This window comes from Bombina bombina, chromosome 11 (genome assembly GCF_027579735.1).
Source record: "Bombina bombina isolate aBomBom1 chromosome 11, aBomBom1.pri, whole genome shotgun sequence".
Lineage (NCBI taxonomy): Eukaryota > Metazoa > Chordata > Amphibia > Anura > Bombinatoridae > Bombina > Bombina bombina.
In genome coordinates this window covers 83,594,713-83,616,403 of record NC_069509.1, presented here as the reverse complement: position 1 = coordinate 83,616,403, position 21,691 = coordinate 83,594,713, and the positions used below count along the sequence as shown (strand labels likewise).

The following is a 21,691-nucleotide window of genomic DNA, read 5'->3' as shown; positions in this document are numbered from 1 at the left end:
GCACACGAGCGCAATTTTGCGCTTGCTTGCAATCCCGCCCCCTGCCCGCGCACAGCCAATAACGCGTGGGCAAGAGCTGTCAATCTCCTCGGTCGGACTCGACCGAGGAGATTGAATTTCGCCAGTTTAGAGGTGGCGAAGAGCTTAGGGAAGCAGCGGTCTGGTGACCGCTGCTTGATAAATCACGGCAAGCAAGTTGTTGTGAGAACTTGCTGCCGTAGGGGCTTGATAAATCTAGCCCTAAATGTTGGTACAAGTGAAAGGGGTCACACACAATGATACACTAATCCCTCTTTAGGTGGGCTGACCTAGCCAGCTCCAGAAAGAAAAAGTTTCTAAAACAAAATGCTACTAACAAGGCTAACTACAACATTCATTTGTTTGAAGGAAAAATATTTTTTTGTGCGTTTATTCACAAGCATCCAAGAGTGATGTGTTCTTTAAAGTGCTCCCCTAAACTATAAAAAAATTGTAGGACCAGGAGGAAAAATTCTAGGAGACAGTAGCTACCTGGCTCCTGGGATTGTCAAGCCCTGATTTAGGCAAAGTTAAACGCTTGAAAATTAAAAATACTATGCTTTTTTTTTTTTTACATATATGCAGAAGATTGTTTTTCACTGTATTCTCTATCTGGATAATTACATTTTGACTTTGATGTCTCTTCAAAATGTAAAGGAAGAGCATAAAATATAAAATATTGAGGAGCAAAACAAGTGTATTACATTTTTTTTTTTATTATTTTGCTAATGTTCAACAGGCAGAGGTAAAACTCATTTAATAGCAGCCTCTGTCTCCCAAGCCCTTGTTTATGGAGATGCAAAAAGATACATTTTACAAACTTTAAAAAAAATGTGTAATTATGTGTTTAAAAAAAAAAAAAAAGTTAAATAAAAAAATGACAATACAATTTCATTCTTTATTTTGCCCCCTTTTCAGTAACTTAAAGGGACATAATACTCATATGCTAAGTCACTTGAAACTGATGCAGTATAACTAAAAAGCTGAGAGGAAAATATCACCTGAGCATCTCTATGTAAAAAAGAAAGATATTTTACCTCACCAGAGTAAAGGGACACTGAACCCAAATTTTTTCTTTTGTGATTTAGATAGAGCATGTAATTTTAAGCAACTTTCTAATTTACTCCTATTATCAATTTTTCTTTGTTTTCTTGCTACCTTTATTTGAAAAAGAAAGTCCAGTACCTTGGACAGCACTTGTTTATTGGTGGATGAATTTATCCACCAATCAGCAAGAACAACCCAGGTTCTTCACCAAAATGGGCTGGCATTTAAACTTACATTCTTGCTTTTCACATAAAGATTCTAAGAGAATGAAGAATATTTGCTAATAGGAGTAAATTAGAAAGTTGCTTAAAATTGCATGCTCTACCTGAATCACATAAGAAAAAATGTGGGTTCAGTGTCCCTTAAAGGGACAGTACACTGTAAAATTGTTTTTCCATTAATGTATTTTAAATGACTTGTTATACCAACTGCAAAGTATAAAATATTTGAGAAATTCCATTTTCATGCTTATTTGTGTATATGAAGTAGCTGATTTTGTGCTTTGAAACCACAGCCTATTACAATGGGTTGAACTTAAAGGCGATATCAGATCTCATTATGTTCTAAGTTTGTGTAAACAGACTTGCTTCCTTATCTTTTATTTGGCTGGAACACCAAAGCTCAATACATAGAGAGAACAATGGAAAATGTTCATTTTATTACTTAACTATCCTGCATCCCACTGAGAGTGTAATCTCTTCAGCTGGCTGTGTATACTTAGGCTATTCAATAGCCTATACTCCAGTATTAATTTGTTTAGTATAGGTGGCGATACCACGGGCTAAATCAGCTATTTCAAATGCTGAAATAGGAGTAAAGGAGCTACTTGTAACCAATTTAATACACTCTAGCAGGTTAAAAGGATAATTGTGAATAATTTAAAGGGGAGAACATTTTTGGGTGAACTGTCCCTTTAAGTGCTGTGTAAAAAGTTACTCAGCTGCTGCCCAGCTGCAGGTAAAAAAAATGAAGAAATGAACTGCAGCCAATCAGCATCAGCAGTTCTGAGATCATGAACTCTTTTACTGTGATCTCATGAGATTAGATTTAAAGGGCCATAATACCCAAATGTTTAAACACTTGAAATTGATGCAGCATAGCTGTAAAAAGCGGACTAGAAAATATCTCCTGAACATCTCTATGTAAAAAAGAAAGATATTTTACCTCAAAAGTTCCTCAGTAGCCACCTCCCATTGTAAAGGATTTCTAAGCAGCATATTAGTAAGTCTGTCCTGAGCATGGCACCCTTACACATTGTACACATTGTCATGCGTCTATAACATGAGTTCAGCACACACCACCTTACACACTGTCCTGTGCACCAGGGTGTTTCACTACACATCACCCCTTTACCTTGTCCCACTGCAGCCACTGCCACACAGCCGCATCGAGCTTGTGCCCCTGATTTTACAGCTGCGGTCCGTTACAGAAATACACCCTCCCTGCATTTGAGTGTCTGATGACCCCTTATAACCTGATTGCTCCCTATCATGACATATGTAGTGGTTACGTAAAAAAAAGTAGGCACTTACCGGGTGCAAATTTATTTCTGCCTAAGTGCCTACTTTTTTTGGGAGCAATCAGGTTATAAGCGGTCATCAGACAGTGGGCAAGGTAGCGTGTGCTGAGCTCATGTATAGTGATAAACACAAGACAATGTGCCACCTGGTCTGATGACCCCTTATAACCTGATTGCTCCCCAAAAAAGTAGGCACTTAGGCAGAAATAAATTTGCGCCCGGTGTCCCAGTACTGTGCGATCACACTCGCATTAGATAAATGTTCTAAGACCTGCAAGGGCGCAAATTTATTTCTGCCTAAGTGCCTACTTTTTTGGGGAGCAATCAGGTTATTAGGGGTCATCAGACACTCAAATGCAGGGAGGGTGTATTTCTGTAACGGACCGCAGCTATAAAATCAGGGGCACAAGCCACATGAATTGAGATAAAGTTGAATGTGGATTTAGGTATCTGATAATAGAAAATAGAGGCAACAGGTTTGGTTACTGTGAGTTGACAATGACAATCATGCAGTAGTTATGTGACACAGTTTATGCAGTAGGTGAAAAACATACAATACTCCAGTGCTTGACAAATGTGTTTAAAAATTAGGAGCCAGTAATAATATTTAGGAGCCAGACCGTGGGATTTGTATATAGACATTTGGAGAATAACCCAAAAAGTTAGGAGCCAGGGGCAAAATTCTATGAGCCAGTGGCTACCAGGCTCCTGGGTTTGTCGAGCCCTGCAATACTCCCAGAAATAAATTTGCGCCCGTAAGACAATATTGCAGGTCTTAGAACATTTATGTAATGCGAGTGTGATCGCACAGTACTAGGACACCGGGCGCAAATTTATTTCTGCCTAAGTGCCTACTTTTTTTACGTAACCACTACATATATCATGATAGGGAGCAATCAGGTTATAAGGGGTCATCAGACACTCAAATGCAGGGAGGGTGTATTTCTGTAACGGACCGCAGCTGTAAAATCAGGGGCACAAGCCACATAAAATTGAGATAAAGTTGAATGTGGATTTAGGTATCTGATAAAAAACAGAAAATATAATAACAATTGCTTGGTAAGGTCTATTTTATACTAGTGCCCAGTCAGCTCCTGGTTGGATATTATTTCTCTATAATCTCGGGCACAGACCATCACATCGCCGCCTGCCCGGCACTCACTGCCTCTCATTCTCTGTAACACACAGTGCACAGCATGGATGAGAGGCAGTGAGTGCCGGGTATGAACAGCTGCTAGAAAGCTGAAATTGCAGGAGCGCGCAGGGAGGAGAAGACAGGAAAGGATCCTGTTAGTGCAAGCTTTTGGGAGACGTCAGAGAAGGAGGGGTCAGGCGGCCATTTCCAAACTGCCAAATGAGATCTAGTAAGTTTATTTTCTGCCAAAGTTTATTTACATGAAAATTTGGCTACAGTTTACTGTAAAGATCATTATTTAACTAATCTAAATAAGTTACAGTACTTTTTGGGTTGACTGTCCCTTTAAAGTCCTTTGCAATGGGGTTTGAATACTTAGGAAATGTTGAGGTAAAATCTCTCTCTTTTTTTACATAGAGATTTTCAGGTGATATTTTCTAGTGATATTTTCTAGTCAGCTTTTTACAGCTATGATGCATCACTTTCAAGTGTTTCAACATTTGGGTATCATGGCCCTTTAAGGTTGTTGTTTTCCTAGTTCTGAGAAATAGAAGTTCACACCATAGATTTCACAACACAAACCCTGCCACAGTGGCAAAGCCTTGTCTAGTAACAATTCCAGATTAGCTCTTCTAAATAAGGCTAGCGGTTGGAAGATTTTGGTTATTTAAAAACTATTGAAAAAAAATTTCAGTATACAAGGTGCTAATACATTCAAAACATTTTTCACACTCACTTAGACCACAGAAAATTCTTTACATTACAAGATGTTTACTATCTCTTTAAAGGGAAAATGGAATGGAGTCGAAACACATGGAGCAACGTATTTTTGACTAGCTTGTACAGACCATTTATTCTTGCAGATTCTGTCAATTCAATAATCTTAAATTACTTGCCAACATACTGATCCTTGAACTAAAAAAAATATGGGAATGCAGTGTCAAAAATATAGTGATTTATAGTTAAAGGGTCTTTGAATCAGGATAAGACAAATATATGTTCAAAATCCATTGATCTCCACAGAAAATGTTGCAAGCTGGGTATCATAATGTATGTGGGGGAGCTGGGTAATACTTTCTACTATTTAAACATTTTCTGCTTTCAAAAAGAATTAATGGGACAGTCTAAAATAGAATTGTTTTTGTTTTAAAAGATAGATAATCCCATTCCCATTCCCCACTTTTGCACAACCAACACAGTTATATTAATACACTTCTGTGATTACCTTGTATCCAAGCTGACAGCCCCCTGATCACATGGCTATTTATTTATTTATTATCTATTGACTTGCATTTAGTACTGTGTTGTGCTAACTCTTAAATAACTCCTTGGGCGTGAACACAATGTTATCTATATGGCCCACATGAACTCTCCTGTTGTGAAAAGCAAATAAAAAATCATGTGATAAGAGGCCGTCTGTGGAGGCTTAGAAACAGGCAGAAATTTAGAGGTTTAAATGTTATAAAGTACAGGTAGCCCTCAGTTTACGCCGGGGTTAGGTTCCAGAAGGAATGGTTGTAAATCAAAACTGTTGTAAATTGAAACCCAGTTTATAATGTAAGTCAATGGGAAGTGAGGGAGTTAGGTTCCAGGCCCCTCTCAAAATTGTCATAAGTAACACCTAATACATTATTTTTACAGATTTGAAATTAAGACTTTAAATGCTAAACAGAATTATAAACCTAATAAAATAATCACCCAACACAGAATATATAATTAAGCTAAGTTAAATGAACAAAAACATTTGCTAAACAGCATTATAAACCTAATAAAACAATCACACAACAAAGACTTCACATGAATTTTTCTGCAAACAGTTCTGTCTATGCATTCCAATCTGGACTGATTTATAGACAGGAAGATCTTGTTCCTTTGAAATCTGCTCGATAGCTCAGGTCTGGTTAAACCTACTGGCTATTTTAATAAATGCACTGCTTCTCAATGCTTTTCAATAGCAGTCACATGACTGGAAAAAAAAGGTTGTTATTCTGAAACGGTGTAAATTGAACCGTTGTAAACCGAGGGCCACCTGTATATTAATATAACAATGTTGGTTGTGCAAAGCTGGGGAATGGGTAGTAAAGGCGCTAATATTTTAAACAATAATAATTTTAGTGTAGACTGTCCCTTTAACTGCATAATTTAACAAATGTATTTAATAATGTGTAAAATAAAAGATGTAATATTAGCTAATTTTAGCTTAATATTGACAACAATTTTAGATGGGTGATCAGTAAAATCAGCCGAGTGGTGCACCCATTAAAATGGTCCTGAGGAGAACACTGAAATCTAGGAGCCAGGTATTTTTAGGACATAATTAAAATAGTATCAAAAATATATATAAATAGCATTTTTATTTTTTCTTTAAATTACAATAGAAATAAGAAAAAAAAATCTTCATGTATATTATGAGATTTAATAAAGCTATGGATATGAATTTTAACAAGGGTTCATTGTCTCTAGTAGCAGATTCTAGAGTTAATTGTGTAGTACTTCTTTACAGAAAGGGTTGTTGATTCAAGGAAAATACCTCCATTTACAGGTGTTAAGGACAAATACTGTAAGGGAATACCAAAATCACTGGGATATGTTTAAAAGGGACAGTACACTGTAAAATATTTTTTATATTAACAACTTAACGACCAACGTCGTACCCTGTACAACGTTGGTTGTTATGCCCTTAAGGACCAGCGAGGTACCCTGTATGTCGCTGCAGTCCTGAGCTTCTCTCTGCCACGATCTCACTCAAAACAGCGAGATTGCGCTATTTCTGCATGCACGAGGGGGGCACTGCAGAAATATAGTTGTAGAGTTGTTGATGCAAAGAGGCCCTCTCTGCATCGGCCAGCGATGGTGCCGTTCATTGGTGGGTGGGAGCAGTAGCAGGGAGGCGGGAGGGCGGCCCATCGCTGCAGGGACTTCCTGTTCCTGCAGTGCACGCAATAAATCAGGAGCGCGGGGGGGGGGTGCGCGCCATTCATGTGAGAGGGAGGGAAATTAATTTTTGTAAAGGGATCGGGGAGGGTGTTGAGGGGGGGCAGCTACACTACAGAAAATGATTTAGGAACAAAAACCAGAAGAAAAAAAAGCACATGTATTATGGCAAAAATGGGTACTGGCAGACAGCTGCATCACTGCAAAATAAATATATAAAAAAAATTGCCTTTTATTTTAGTACTGGCAGACTTTCTGCCAGTACTTAAAGGGACAGTCTAGTCAAAAAAAAAAACTTTCATAATTCAGATAGGGCATGTAATTTTAAACAACTTTCCAATTTACTTTTATCACCAATTTTTCTTTGTTCTCTTGGTATTCTTAGTTGAAAGATTAACCTAGGAGGTTCATATGCTAATTTCTTAGACCTTGACGGCCGCCTCTTAAGAATGCATTTTAACAGGTTTTTCACCACTAGAGGGTGTTAGTTCATGTTTTTCATATAGATAACACTGTGCTCGCGCATGTGAAGTTACCTGGGAGCCATCATTAATTGGCTAAACTGCAAGTCTGTCAAAAGAACTGAAATAAAGGGGCAGTCTGCAGAGGCTTAGATACAAGATAATCACAGAGGTAAAAAAATATATAAATATAACTGTGTTGGTTATGCAAAACTAGGGAATGGGTAAACAAGGGATTATCTATCTTTTAAAACAATAACAATTCTGGTGTAGACTGTCCCTTTAAGATCGCGGTGACAATTGTTAGGTGGGGGAGGAAAAAGAGCTGTTTGAGGGGGGTCAGGGAGGGATGTGTCAGGTGGGAGGCTGATCTCTACACTAAAGCTAAAATTAACCCTACAAGCTACCTAATTAACTCCTTCACTGCTGGGCATAATACAAGTGTTGTGCACAGCAGCATTTAGCAGCCTTCTAATTACCAAAAAAACAATTCCAAAGCCATATAGGTCTGCTATTTCTGAACAAAGGGGATCCCAGAGAAGCATTTACAACCATTTATGCCATGATTGCAACAACAGTTTGTAAATAATTTCAGTGAGAAACCTAGTTTGTGAAAAAGTGAACAATTATTTTTATTTGATCGCATTTGGCAGTGAAATGGTGGCATGAAATATACCAAAATGGGTCTAGATCGATACTTTGGATTGTCTATCACACTACAGCTAAAATTAACCCTACAAGCTCCCTAATTAACCCCTTAACTGCTGGGCATAATACACGTGTGGTGCGCAGCGGCATTTAGCGGCCTTCTAATTACCAAAAAGCAACGCCAAAGCCATATAAGTCTGCTATTTCTGAACAAAGGGGATCCCAGAGAAGCACTTACAACCATTTATGCCATAATTGTACAAGCTGTTTGTAAATAATTTCAGTGAGAAACCTAAAGTTTGTGAAAAAGTGAACAATTTTTTTTTTTATTTGATCACATTTGGAGGTGAAATGGTGGCATGAAATATACCAAAATGGGCCTAGATCCATACTTTAGGTTGTCTACTAAAAGAAAATATATACATGTGAAGGGTTATTCAGGAATTCCTGACAGATATCAGTGTTCCAATGTAACTATCGCTAATTTTGAAAAAAAAAAAAAGGGTTTGGAAATAGCAAAGTGCTACTTGTACTTATTGCCCTATAACTTGCAAGAAAAGCAAAGAACATGTAAACATTGGGTATTTCTAAACTCAGGACAAAATCTAGAAACTATTCAGCATGGGTGTTTTTTTTAGCTGTATATGTGTAACAGATTTTGGGGGTCAAAATTAGAAAAAGTGTGGGGTTTTTTTTTACCTTTTTTCCCATCATATTTAATAAAATAATTTATAGTAAATTATAAGATATGATGAAAATAATGGTAGGAAAATTACAGCTAAACACAAACACTGTAGAAATGTAAAAATAGCCCAGGTCCTTAAGGGGTTAATGTATTTTCAATGATTTGTTATACCAGCTGCAGAGTATAAAATGTATGAGAAATTGCATTTTCATGTTTATTTGTGTATATGGAGTAGCTGATTTTGTGCTAAAAAAACCACAGCCGATTACAATGGGTTGAGTTGTAGGCGATATCAGATCTCTTTATGTTATCACTGTGTGTACAAACATTTGCTTCCTTATCTTATATTTGTCTGGAAAACCAAAGCTCAATACTTAGAACAAAGGAAAATTATTTTATTACTTAACTATCCAGCACCCCACTGAGAGTGTAATTTATTCTGCTGGCTGTGTTTACTTAGGCTTGTCAATAGCCGAGACTGCAGTATACAAACTTGTACTATAGGTGGGGATACCGCAGGCTAAATCAGCTATTTCAAATGCCAAAATAGGGGTAAAGGAGCTACTTGTAAACAAGTAAATAGACTCCAGCAGGTAAAATGGATCACTGGGAACAATTTAAAGGGGAGAATATTTCTGCGTGAGCTGTCCCTTTAAGGCTATCCTAAGATTTTATAAAGCTTATAATTTCAGGAAGAAATATGGGCAGACTTGATTGGCCTTCCTTTTCTATCAATTAAAGGGACATTAAACAACTTTTTTTTTGATGATTAAGATAGAGCAGGGGTGGGCAGACTTTTGTAAGGCAAGGGCTACCTCTAATTTTATTCCAAGTGACTTGTCACCTAACTAAAAAAAAAAAACACAGTCTTGATAATAATAATTACAATAATGTATTTATTCAAAAAACACAAGAATTGTCCAGCACACACTGTATTTTTGCTACATATAGGACCTGCTGGCTGAAAATTTTAATTTTGCCACAAAATAGGACCTGCTGGCTAAAAATTATATTTTTGCTACAAATACGACCTGCTGGCTGAAAATTGTATTTTTGCTACAAATAGGACCTGCTGGCTGAAAATTGTATTTTTGACACAAAAAGGACCTGCTGGCTGTAAATTGTATTTTTGATAGAAATAGGACCTGCTGGCTGAAAATTGTATTTTTGACACAAATAAAGCTTTAAAAATCAGCCGCGCTCTTTAACAAATACAGCCGCACTCTGTCTTTACTTACTGCGAGAGCTCTCTCTTTATGTCTCGCTGGGACCGTCAAGCAACCTTATCTGTGTACCGCGCCTGCGCATGATAAGTAGTCTCACAATCAAGACGGCTCGAGACTCATTCTACAAAGTAATTTTTTTGGCTGGACGCCAAGTCAGGATGATTAGATCTTGTAACAAAAGCTGGGGCAGCAAGTTCAGCTACAGCCGCATCGCGCATGCCAAAGTACAGTGCCCATACCGCCGTCAGACTCCAAGTCATAGCCGATTTCAAAAGTCTGCATATGAGAAATATTTCTCACACAGCAGACTTTTGAAATCTTACAGGCGGTCACCTCAAAATTCACTCGCGGTCCACTGGTAGACAGCGATCTACCTCTTGCCCACCCCTGAGATAGAGCATACAATTTTAAACAACTTAAAATTCACTTCTATTATCAAATGGCCTTTGTTCTCTTGTTATCTTTTGTTGAAAAACAAGGATGCAAGCTCATGAGAATGTATGTGTCTAGAGCACTATATGGGCAGCAGTTTCGCAAGAATGTAATCCATTTGCAAGAGCACTTGATGGAAGCCCTATTTCCTAATGTGTCGTGCTACAGACACCTACCTATATATATCTCTTCAACAAAGAATACCATAGATAGAAACAAAGCAAATTTGAAAATTTAAGAAAATTGGAAACTTTTTTTTAAACTGTATGCTCTGTCTGAATCATAAAAGATTTTTTTGGGTTCCATATCTCTTTAATACAGGCACAATATTTTGTATATGCAGGTAGAGTTCTGCACAGCCCCTCAGCACAAATATACAACACAATGCTGCTCCCAGGACATTACTTCCAATTCTACCAAACCAAACTGCCCTGGGAATTCAACTAATGGAATTGTGGTTTCCCAGTACTTACTACTAGGCCATCCAAAACAGCCAACAACAGATAACAGGGTAGTAGGCAGTGGCTGGTCGTCAAGGAACAATATGATGGGCTCCAGGACACCAAAATGTAATTTTTAGGGTGTCATTGCTGCTCAGGCACCTGGAAAATCAAGGCCTGTTTTAAAATTGCTTTCTTTATATCGCCTAAGACAGGGCTCGACAAACCCAGGTGCCAGGGAGCCACTGGCTCCTAGAATTTTACCCCTGGCTCCTAACCTTTTGGGATACTCTCCATATATCTATATACAAATATCATTGTCTTGCTTTCAAAAGTACTGTACGTCTGGCTCCTAATTTTTATTACTGGCTCCTAAATTTTAAACAGATTTGTCGACCCCTGACCTAAGACACCATTTTATAATATATCAGTTTCTTGCAAAACACAAAGAATTTGTTTTCATGCATGTTTGCAGAGCATGATGTCTTCAATGAATAAAGCTGTGCAAGTTTTACTAATGAGAATATATGCCATAGATAAGTATCGCACAAACACGTAATATTACACTTTCAAAGTCTATTTAAACAGCTTTTTTTCATAAAAAAAAATAAAAAAAACACACCCACCAACATATATAGAGTAATACACTATTCTTGAAAATGTTATATAAGCAGTTTACCTGAATTCTCTACCATCGCTTAATTTTCTAGTGGGTGCTGCACGATGAGATGCAGTTTCTAAAATTAACTGCTTGGTAAGCCTATTAGAGGGTGCAGATTCTCCATCATCGTCATCTCCTTGGTCACATTTCCATTCCTCATCTTCATTAACGGTAGGTAAATATCCAGGGGCAGCTTTCCCTGTTCCAGATCCTGAGCTGTGATCACTATAAACCTTGGGGCTTTCCCCACCTATAGTAGTGTATTCTAAATATATATCAGATTTAAGGAACACTGGATATGTATTGTCCTCCATCATGGACTGAATTTCCATCTGAGCCTGGTCAAACATAGCTGGGTCTATCTGCTGCTTTAACACACAATCTTTTATAAAACTTTTAGTTGCTGGTTTGATCTGACGTGAAACAATTCCATTATTATCAAGAATATATTTTTTATATATCGCTTTTGCCAGTTTTAGCCTTTTATCCTCATTAAAGTCATTTCCTTCCCGTTTTCTAAAACCACTGCAAGCGAACCAGAAATCAAGAAGATCGGCACAATTTTCCTGCTTCAAAAAAGTTCTTAACAAGTTAATCCCATCCTGATCATCCAACAAGGAGTGTAATGATTCGGCCCATTTTAAGTATGGGGGTGTTGGGGAAGCACTACCTTCTGGCTCATATCCCAAGTCAAGGTCTGGTCTTCTAGGTGTTGCCGTAGAGGTCTCATTTTTAATCCCATCACTTTTTCCAGAGTAGTAACTGTTGCTGAACGGCTTAGGATCCACAGTAACAAATTCTCCCTCCTCTCCAGGAACAGGTGGTCTTGGTGCATCTTCAGTAAAGCTTCCCCCTAGGTCCAAAGGGAAACCTTTCCCTTGGACACTCATTTTGTTGACGTATGTTTATACAGTGACAATATTCGGTTTCAAAACCTGTGCATTGTGAAGAGCAGGTCCCATAAAAATACTTTCCTCCTGTAAAAAAAAAAAAAAAAAACACAATTAGGTCTAGATAATATTTATGTTACATTTCACATTGTAATAACAAATCTATTTATATTTCTAATATGATTATCATTGCTCTTACAAATAAATAACTAAATAATAAAAAAGACATGGTAAGAAAATGAATGTTTTTTTAACACCAACTGATATGCTGTCCATTTTGCTTGCTACCTGTTCTCCAAGTATAGGTATCTTAAAAGTAGGGTATCACAAATTCCAGAAGAAAGGGAGTCATAACTCCTAGAAATGTTCCCTGAAGACTTTTCTGTTCAGGGAAGCCTACCACCCAACTCAATAATAAATTAATTTCACTTACCTAACATTTCCCTCATCTAACTCTGTATTAACATCTTTCCCAATCTTGCAGTCCTCTCCTCCTGTTTCTCAACCTCCTATCCATTTAGACTGTACGACCCCACGGGAATAGGGCCCTCAATCCCTCCTGTATGTTGTTTGTAAATTTTGTCCTGTCTCTTACAAGTCTTGTATGGTTTTATTTAAATGAACTGTATCCATGGACAGCGCTGCGGAATATGTTGGCGCTTCATAAATAAAGTATAATAATAATAATAAAAAATGTGCTCCTGAGCTCTTACTATTTGAACTAAACAAAATATAACAGGTAAAACCCCTATGAGGCGTGTTTTTGTTTTTTTAAACAACTTAAAAGACCATTAAAACTCAACATTTAACAACGCATGCAATGTGTCATTATTGCAATATACATTAATTCTTTAATCTACTGCCTTTTGTTGTAAAATATATCTGTGAACTAGTGTTTTCTTCTCTTCCTCACTTTGTCTATAGGCTTTTGCTCTCTCAAAGTGGATTAACAGTTCTGCATCAACAGCGATGATACAAAAAGTATCCTTTGCAATACTAGGCAGTTTAAAGTGAATGTAAAATTTTATGAATTAAAGGCCAGTATCAAATAATAATCTTAAAAACCGGGGCACTTTAATTCATTAAAGTTTAGTTTACAAAGATGCTTATTTTTTAAAATACTTAATTTTGCTTTATGGAAAGCAGACCAGCGATCCTCCACCCGCAGCTCCTGCTTTCTTTAGCAGAACGATTATGAATCTGGCTTCCTCCAATCGTTGTGTGCCCCCTTTGGTGCCCAGCTTGTGGGGCAATGAAACAATTAGAGGAAGACGGAATCGTCATCTATATGCTAAAGTAAGCAGGAGCTGCGGGCGGAGAATCACATATATATTGTATCCTCTTACAAACAAAGCTGTTCCATCACAAACAATATATTACTAAAAAAAAAAATGGGAGGGCCAAATATGTATAACAAATTTATTTAGGGTAACCAAGATTTGTTTTCAACTCATTCACATTGCAATAGTATAATTAAAGATTGCCCAAGAATTTCCTACATGTTTATTTTGAGGTTATAAACTGGTAAAAATTTGCAGTGCTTAACCCTTTTTCTGCTGTTAGGACATTTCATGCCGTCCTAACCGTGCTGGGCTTTAGTGCCGTTAGGATGGCATAGAACGTCCTGAAGCCATAGCAGCTTGGTAAATGGGATCACGGGCCAGAGGGAATGCCAAGTTTCATAGGCACTCCCCCCTCCGACCTGATCCCACAATTGAAATCACACAATCGCATGAATCATCGGGTGATTTAAATTTGTTTACATCGAAACTTAGTTTCAAGGTAGGCAAATTAGCTCAGCCAGGAAAGGGTTAATATTTAAGTCCATAGTAGCAATATTTTAGGTTTGGCTTGCTATCATAAAAACTAAATTTCCACTTATGTCTCAAATATATATTTCTTTTTTCGCTTTTCCTTGCTATAAAAAAAGTGAAATTTGTGGGCTTAAAGTAGTTAAAGGGACAGTCTAATTGAAAATAGTTATTGTTTAAAAACATAAAATCGCTTTATTACCGATTCTGCAGTTTTGCATATCCAACACTTATATTAATACACTTTCTACCTCTGTGGTTACCTTGTATCTCTGGCTCCTAACTTTTTGGGGTATTCGCCATATATCTATATAAAAATACAACTTTGGCTTTTAAAAGTATGTCTGGTTTCTAAATATTCTTACGGACTCCTAAATTTTAAACAGATTTGTGAACCCCTACTTTAAATTACAATATACTGCTTTCCTATTGCTGACCGAGGGGAAAAAAAAAGCTTAAAATACTTTTCCTAGAACGGTATTTAAGCCTCATTTTTTTTGTCTTGTATGACTGATCAAATTTAGAATGCCAATCCTACACAATAACAAACATCAATAAGGAATGCTAACATGCTTAAATACATTGTCTTTCAGAAAAGATTAAACCATTGTTCACGGCATACATCCACAAATTACCAATTCGTACTAGCTACATGAAAGATCTACAATGAGGTGAGAATTGCTTTAAATGACATAACAGAGCAATTACTTGAAGCCAACTATTTTAAATAGGAAACTGAAACACCTTAGATGTCACAAAGAAGTTTAAAGTGAAAATGTCCTAAACTATTCATGAAATATGTTAATTAAAAACTACATCTGAATCATTTTAAAGAGACATGGTATGTAATATTGCCTATTTATATTTTAGTTCATAGTCATTTCATTTTTAGCATAGATTAGTCACAAGAGAAGACAAACAAATGTACGATATGCTGCTGTAGTCTTTGGCAGCCAAAGGGTTAAAAGATCTCTGGCATGTTATAAACTCATAAGCATTTACGAAGTGTCATATAAAACTCAACAAAAGTTAAAAGTAGTTTCTTAGTATAATGAATTATTTTCTCTACCACACAATATTTTAACTGGGGTTCAATGACTGAAAAATACAGTACTGCAGTTTGTACTCCCAGAGACAAATAGGAGATATTTGGGGTATAGACCCACTTGGCCCTTTTCAAATACACTGTCACAAACATTGATACATTGCAACAAATATTTAGAATGTACATTTTGTACACAATCATTTACAAAATATAAACTCTATCTGGAAGTCTTTCTGTAGAACTTCAGTAAAGCTGAAACCTGGAGACAGTTTACAGGGGAAACTGTTCACACCCTAATAAACTCAGGTTATACCTACAAAATAAGCCAAAAGTGTTCAAAAGCACAAAACACCTTTATAAACCACCATTCCATGTGATAACTTAATTAACCCCTTAAGGACCAGCGACGTACCCTGTATGTCGCTGGCCTTTTTTTGGGACTTGTTTGTTTTATAGTGTGGTCTTGCCACCAGTGTTGAGACTGCTCTATTCCACAAAGCCTGCTGGAGGGAGGGCATTAATAGCGTGTTCTTGCTAGACTTGTGCTATTATGTCCTGAAAAAACCCTTAACGACCAGTGACATACAGGGTACATTGTGGTCATTAAGGGGTTAATGGACTAGCGTGTATTATATATATCATAAATCAGGGTGGATTTGCACTTACATCTCAAAAGAAACAGCAACTGCAAGGAAAAATAAATTTTATCCAATATAGTAAAGATCTGCACTCACTGGACTTGTGTCAATTGTGATATTTATTACAGTGACATTTTGGAGCAAGAATCCCCCTTCTTCAGTCTGAACTGAATTTACCCATGTTCAGTCAGTGTGGATATATATATATATAATTTTAGAATCAAGTAGATGTACAATTTAGACTACCAGCAGTTTTCTTTATGTTCTAGAAAAAAAAAATAGAATGTCTCTGTGCCCAAGGAGTAGGTGCCAAGAAAAAAAAGGAAGCAACAGGAAGTGAACTTTACGATTAAGGATCTGAGGTCGCACTGACTGGGGAGGCAGCACGGGCGCGAGCATAAAGCTGCTGCTTTGATGTGTGTGACTCGCGCGTGAGGCTCTCCCTCAGGCCCCTCAAGAGGGCTGTTAACCCCTTGCTACCCACGGGACACTGCAAAGCTGCAGAAAATATCTTATTAACCCTTTGACTGCAACACATTGCTATTGTTAAATTGCTTTCCTGTACTATTTGTAAATAAAGGGGCCCCTGACAGTAAAGCGAAGCAATGGATTATAAACTATTTAATCAAACTTGGCAGTCAAAAACAATCCTGCCAAGGCCTTGTTGCAGGGTTTTACATTCACAAATTGGTAAATTCTGAGGTAAAATCTCAAAACAGAATTGGAAAATGTTTATTAAACTTAGCAGCAGGGATTAAAATTGATGCTCCATACAAATATTTGAGAGAAAACAGCCCTTTTTTTATATACAAATTTATGAAGAATAATCCAAAAAAATGTCAGGAGATGAAAAATAATTCTAGAAGCCGTGGGTCTCTGAATTTGACAAGACCCTGCATTAAAGATTAAAAACACAACAAATAGTTGTAACATAGCGCAGATTTCTGCTATGCTCTTTTTGCAGGAAGTGCCCACTCGAGTATTTATTTGCCTGTGGAAATAATCACGGCGAGAAAAGGGGCAAAGCAAAACGTTTTTTCGTGTAATAGCCTAGTTTTCCCCCAAGCGCCTGAAGCTGGGCCCTCGATTTGAAGCGCTATCCGGACGAGACCGCCTTAGCCTGGAAAGTTTCCTCCCAGTCTTTGGTCTAATCCTTCAGTCCTGCTCCCTCATCCTTTACTATGAAGTATTGCAGCTCACCTAGGAAATAGCCCGGCTCCCAGCCCGGTACAACGCGCCGGGCCCTCCGCTCTAGAGTGACCCATCAAGCCTTAGCCAAAGGGTGTTTTCGGTAGAATTTGTAAATCACAAAACGAAGGCTGCGTGTCTTCCATGCCCCAGTGAGAGCCTCTCGGTGTTATGTGAGAGCTTGCTTGGGCCGACGGGTGCGCGCCTTGCGTGTGTTTCTCTCTCACACAGTGGAGGAGGGAACTCGGCCTCGGCTCGCGTTCACGCCTAGCGCGTGAACGATCTCTGTAGTCACTGTGTACCCTACGCGCGTCTCTCTACCTGTTTAGTCAGTGATGGAACCCACAGCGTGCGGTAGTGCTTTACTGATCCTCTCCTGTATAACTGCTTCTCCTTTATTTTTGCCCATTTAAAATATCTATCTATATTTCTATCAGTATATTCATAGTGATTTGAGGTGTTCAATAATGTTAAAGGCAAAGAAATGTAATGTGCATTATACAATCTTCTTACATTGTTTAATTCTAGTCAGAAGGTTGAGGATATTTTATATACATGCACCCCGGGGGTTTCAAAAGCCCAGAAAAAAATGCAAAATAATATGCATAGTAAGAGTCTGAGTATGAAAAATGGCAGATAAAACAGATTTAGATGTCCTGTGAACGAAGGACACATTATATAGGGAGTTTCTGTAATTCCTGGAAAATATTCAACTACATAACAGGAAAGGATAGAAGAAAGCTAGAAAGGGAAATTAATATAAATGTTTTTAAAAATAATAATGATGATATATATATATATATATATATATATATACACATAGTATATACTGTACATCTGCAAATTATCAATGCTTTGCAGCATACAAAATAGCATTTTAAATGGCCAATTTGTTAGCAAAATGTATTTTCAATCCAAGGACAAACTTATCTGAAGGATTTTTATTTCATTGTGGCCAATTATGGATAGATATAAACAAGTTCAAACATTGACCAATCAGTAACTGGATATAAAGTTGCAGAGCCATGATTCTGGTTTATGCAGGATACAGTTCAGCCTCTGGGAGTATTAAAAACACAATACAGGAACTAAATAAGATATTTTATGTCCTATATTTCAGACTGTAGAAAAAACAAAATTTATGCTTACCTGATAAATTTATTTCTCTTGTGGTGTATGCAGTCCACGGATTCATCCATTACTTGTGGGATATTCTCCTTCCCAACAGAAGTTGCAAGAGGACACCCACAGCAGAGCTGTCTATATAGCTCCTCCCCTAACTGCCGCTTCCAGTCATTCGACCGAAGACAAGCAAGAGAAAGGAGAAACTATAGGGTGCAGTGGTGACTAGTTTAAAAATAAAAAACACCTGCCTTAAAATGACAGGGTGGGCTGTGGACTGGATACACCACAAGAGAAATAAATTTATCAGGTAAGCATACATTTTGTTTTCTCTTGTAAGGTGTATCCAGTCCACGGATTCATCCATTACTTGTGGGATACCAATACCAAAGGACGCGGATGAACGGAGGGACAAGGCAGGCGCTTAAACAGAAGGCACCACTGCCTGTAAGACCTTTCTCCCAAAAATAGCCTCCGAAGAAGCAAAAGTATCAAATTTGTAGAATTTAGAAAAAGTATGAAGCGAAGACCAAGTCGCCGCCTTACAAATCTGTTCAACAGAAGCCTCATTCTTAAAAGCCCATGTGGAAGCTACCGCTCTAGTGGAATGAGCTGTAATTCTTTCAGGAGGCTGCTGGCCAGCAGTCTCATAAGCTAAGCATATTATACTTCTTAGCCAAAAAGAAAGAGAAGTTGCCGAAGCCTTTTGGCCTCTCCTCAGTCCAGAGTAGACCACAAACAAAGCAGATGTTTTGACGAAAATCCTTCGTAGCTTGTAAATAAAAATTTTAAAGCACAAACCACATCAAGATTGTATAATAGACGTTCCTTCTTTGAAGAAGGATTAGGACATAGTGAAGGAACAACAATCTCCTGATTGATATTTTAATTAGATACCACCTTAGGAAGAAAACCAGGTTTGGTACGTAACACTACCTTATCTGCATGGAAAATGAGATAAGGGGAATCACATTGTAAAGCAGATAACTCCGAAACTCTTCGAGCCGAGGAGATAGCTACTAAAAACAGAACTTTCCAAGACAAAAGTTTAAAATCTATGGAATGCAAAGGTTCAAACGGAACCCCTTGCAGAACCTTAAGAACTAAATTTAAACACCATGGCGGAGCAACAGGTTTAAACACAGGCTTGATTCTAACTAAAGCCTGACAAAACGCCTGAACATCTGGATTAAGGTGTCAATGACCGAATCAGAGAAACCACGCTTTGATAAAATCAAGCGTTCAATCTCCAAGCAGTCAGACGCAGAGAAATTAGATTTGGATGGTTGAACGGACCCTGAAGTAGAAGGTCCTGCCTCAGCGGCAGAGTCCATGGTGGAAGGGATGACATGTCCACCAGATCTGCATACCAAGTCCTGCGTGGCCACGCAGGTGCTATCAAAATCACCGAAGCTCTCTCCTGCTTGATCTTGGCAATCAGACGAGGGAGCAGAGGAAACGGTGGAAACACATAAGCCAGGTTGAAGGACCAAGGCGCTGCTAGAGCATCTATCAGCGCTGCCTTGGGATCCCTGGACCTGGATCCGTAACAAGGAAGCTTGGCGTTATGATGAGATGCCATGAGATCCAGTTCTGGTTTGCCCCAAAGTTGAATCAACTGTACAAATACCTCCAGATGGAATTCCCACTCCCCCGGATGAAAAGTCTACCGACTTAGAAAATCCGCCTCCCAGTTCTCTACTCCTGGGATATGGATAGCTGATAGATGGCAAGAGTGAACCTCTGCCCATAGAATTATTTTTGAAACCTCCAACATTGCTAGGGAACTCCTTGTTCCCCGTTGATGGTTGATGTAGGCTACAGTCGTGATATTGTCCGACTGAAATCTGATGAACCTGACCGCAGCAAGCTGAGGCCAAGCTTGAAGAGCATTGAATATCGCTCTTAGTTCCAGAATGTTTATCGGGAGGAGTGCCTCCTCCTGAGTCCACGAGCCCTGAGCCTTCAGGGAGTTCCAGACTGCCCCCCAGCCCAGAAGGCTGGCATCTGTCGTTACTATTGTCCAATCTGGCCTGCGGAAGGTCATACCCTTGGACAGATGGACCCGAGATAGCCACCAGAGAAGAGAATCCCTGGTCTCTTGATCCAGATTTAGTAGAGGGGACAAATCTGTGTAATCCCCATTCCACTGACTGAGCATGCAAAGTTGCAGCGGTCTGCGATGTAGGCGGCCAAACAGCACTATGCCGCTATCATTAAGCCGATTACTTCCATACACTGAGCCACTGAAGGACGAGAAGTAGAATAAAGAACACGGCAGGAATTTAGAAGTTTTGACAACCTGGCCTCTGTCAGGTAAATCTTCATTTCTACAGAATCTATCAGAGTTCCTAGGAAGGAAACTCTTGTGAGAGGGGATAGAGAACTCTTTTCTTCATTCACCTTCCACCCATGAGACCTCAGGAATGCCAGAACAATGTCCGTATGGGACCTGGCGATTTGAAAATTCGACACCTGTATCAGAATGTCGTCTAGGTAAGGGGCTACTGCTATACCCTGCGGCCTTAGGACCGCTAGGAATGACCCTAGAACTTTCATAAAGATTCTCGGTGCCGTAGCTAACCCAAAGGGAAGAGCCACAAACTGGTAATGCCTGTCTAGGAAGGCGAACCTGAGAAACCGATGATGATCTCTGTGTATCGGAATGTGAAGATAAGCATCCTTTAAGTCCACGGTAGTCATATATTGACCCTCCTGGATCAAAGGTAGGATGGTTCGAATAGTCTCCATCTTGAAGGATGGGACCCTGAGAAATTAGTTTAGGATCTTGAGATCTAAGATTGGTCTGAAAGTTCCCTCTTTCTTGGGAACTACAAACAGATTTGAATAGAAGCCTTGCCCCTGTTCCTCCTTTGGAACTGGGTGGATCACTCCCATAACTAGGAGGTCTTGAACACAATGTAAGAATGCCTCTCTCTTTATCTGATTTGCAGATAATTGTGAGAGATGAAATCTCCCTTTTGGGGAAGAAGCTTTGAAATCCAGAAGATATCCCTGGGACACAATTTCTAACGCCCAGGGATCCTGGACATCTCTTGCCCAAGCCTGGGTGAAGAGAGAAAGTCTGCCCCCTACTAGATCAGTTTCCGGATTGGGGGCTGATTCTTCATGCTGTATTAGAGGCAGTAGTATGTTCCAAGCCTGGTTAGGTCTCCAGACCGGCTTGGACTGGGCAAAATTTCCCACTTGTTTTGTATTAGAGGAAGTTGAAGCTGCGCCACTCTTGAAGTTTTGAAAGGAACGAAAATTAGTCTGTTTGGTCCTTAATTTGTTGGACCTATCCTGAGGAAGGGCGTGACCTTTTCCTCCAGTAATATCAGAAATGATCTCCTTCAGTCCAGGCCCGAATAGGGTCTGCCCCTTGAAGGGAATGTTGAGAAGCTTAGACTTTGAAGTAACATCAGCTGACCAGGATTTGAGCCATAGCGCCCTACACGCCTGAATAGCAAAACCTGAGTTTTTAGCCGTTAGCTTGGTTAAATGAACAACGCAGTCAGAAACAAATGAACTGGCTAGCTTAAGAGCTTTAAACTTGTCAAGGATATCATCTAACGGGGTTTCTACCTGTAGAGCCTCTTCTAGAGACTCAAACCAGAAGGCCGCAGCAGCAGTGACTGGGGCAATGCATGCAAGGGGCTGGAGAATAAAACCTTGTTGAATAAAAATTTTCTTAAGGTAACCCTCTAATTTTTTGTCCATTGGATCTAGAAAAGCACAACTTTCCTCGACAGGGATAGTTGTACGCTTCGCTAGGGTAGAGACTGCTCCCT

The 21,691-nt window shown here is 38.7% G+C and overlaps 1 protein-coding gene across 1 annotated transcript in view; it reads right to left on the bottom strand.

The window, feature by feature from the left end:
- The window catches only part of AXIN1 (axin 1), a 165,369-nt gene extending 148,372 nt beyond the window's left edge, over positions 1-16,997 (bottom strand). The window contains exons 1-2 of the mRNA XM_053694215.1: positions 16,791-16,997; positions 11,225-12,183 (exon numbers count right to left, since the gene is read on the bottom strand). Of these exons, the coding sequence (XP_053550190.1) occupies positions 11,225-12,096 (872 nt within the window). The 5' untranslated portion in view covers positions 12,097-12,183; positions 16,791-16,997. The remainder of the gene's footprint in view (positions 1-11,224; positions 12,184-16,790) is intronic.
- Positions 16,998-21,691: the final 4,694 nt, after the last annotated feature.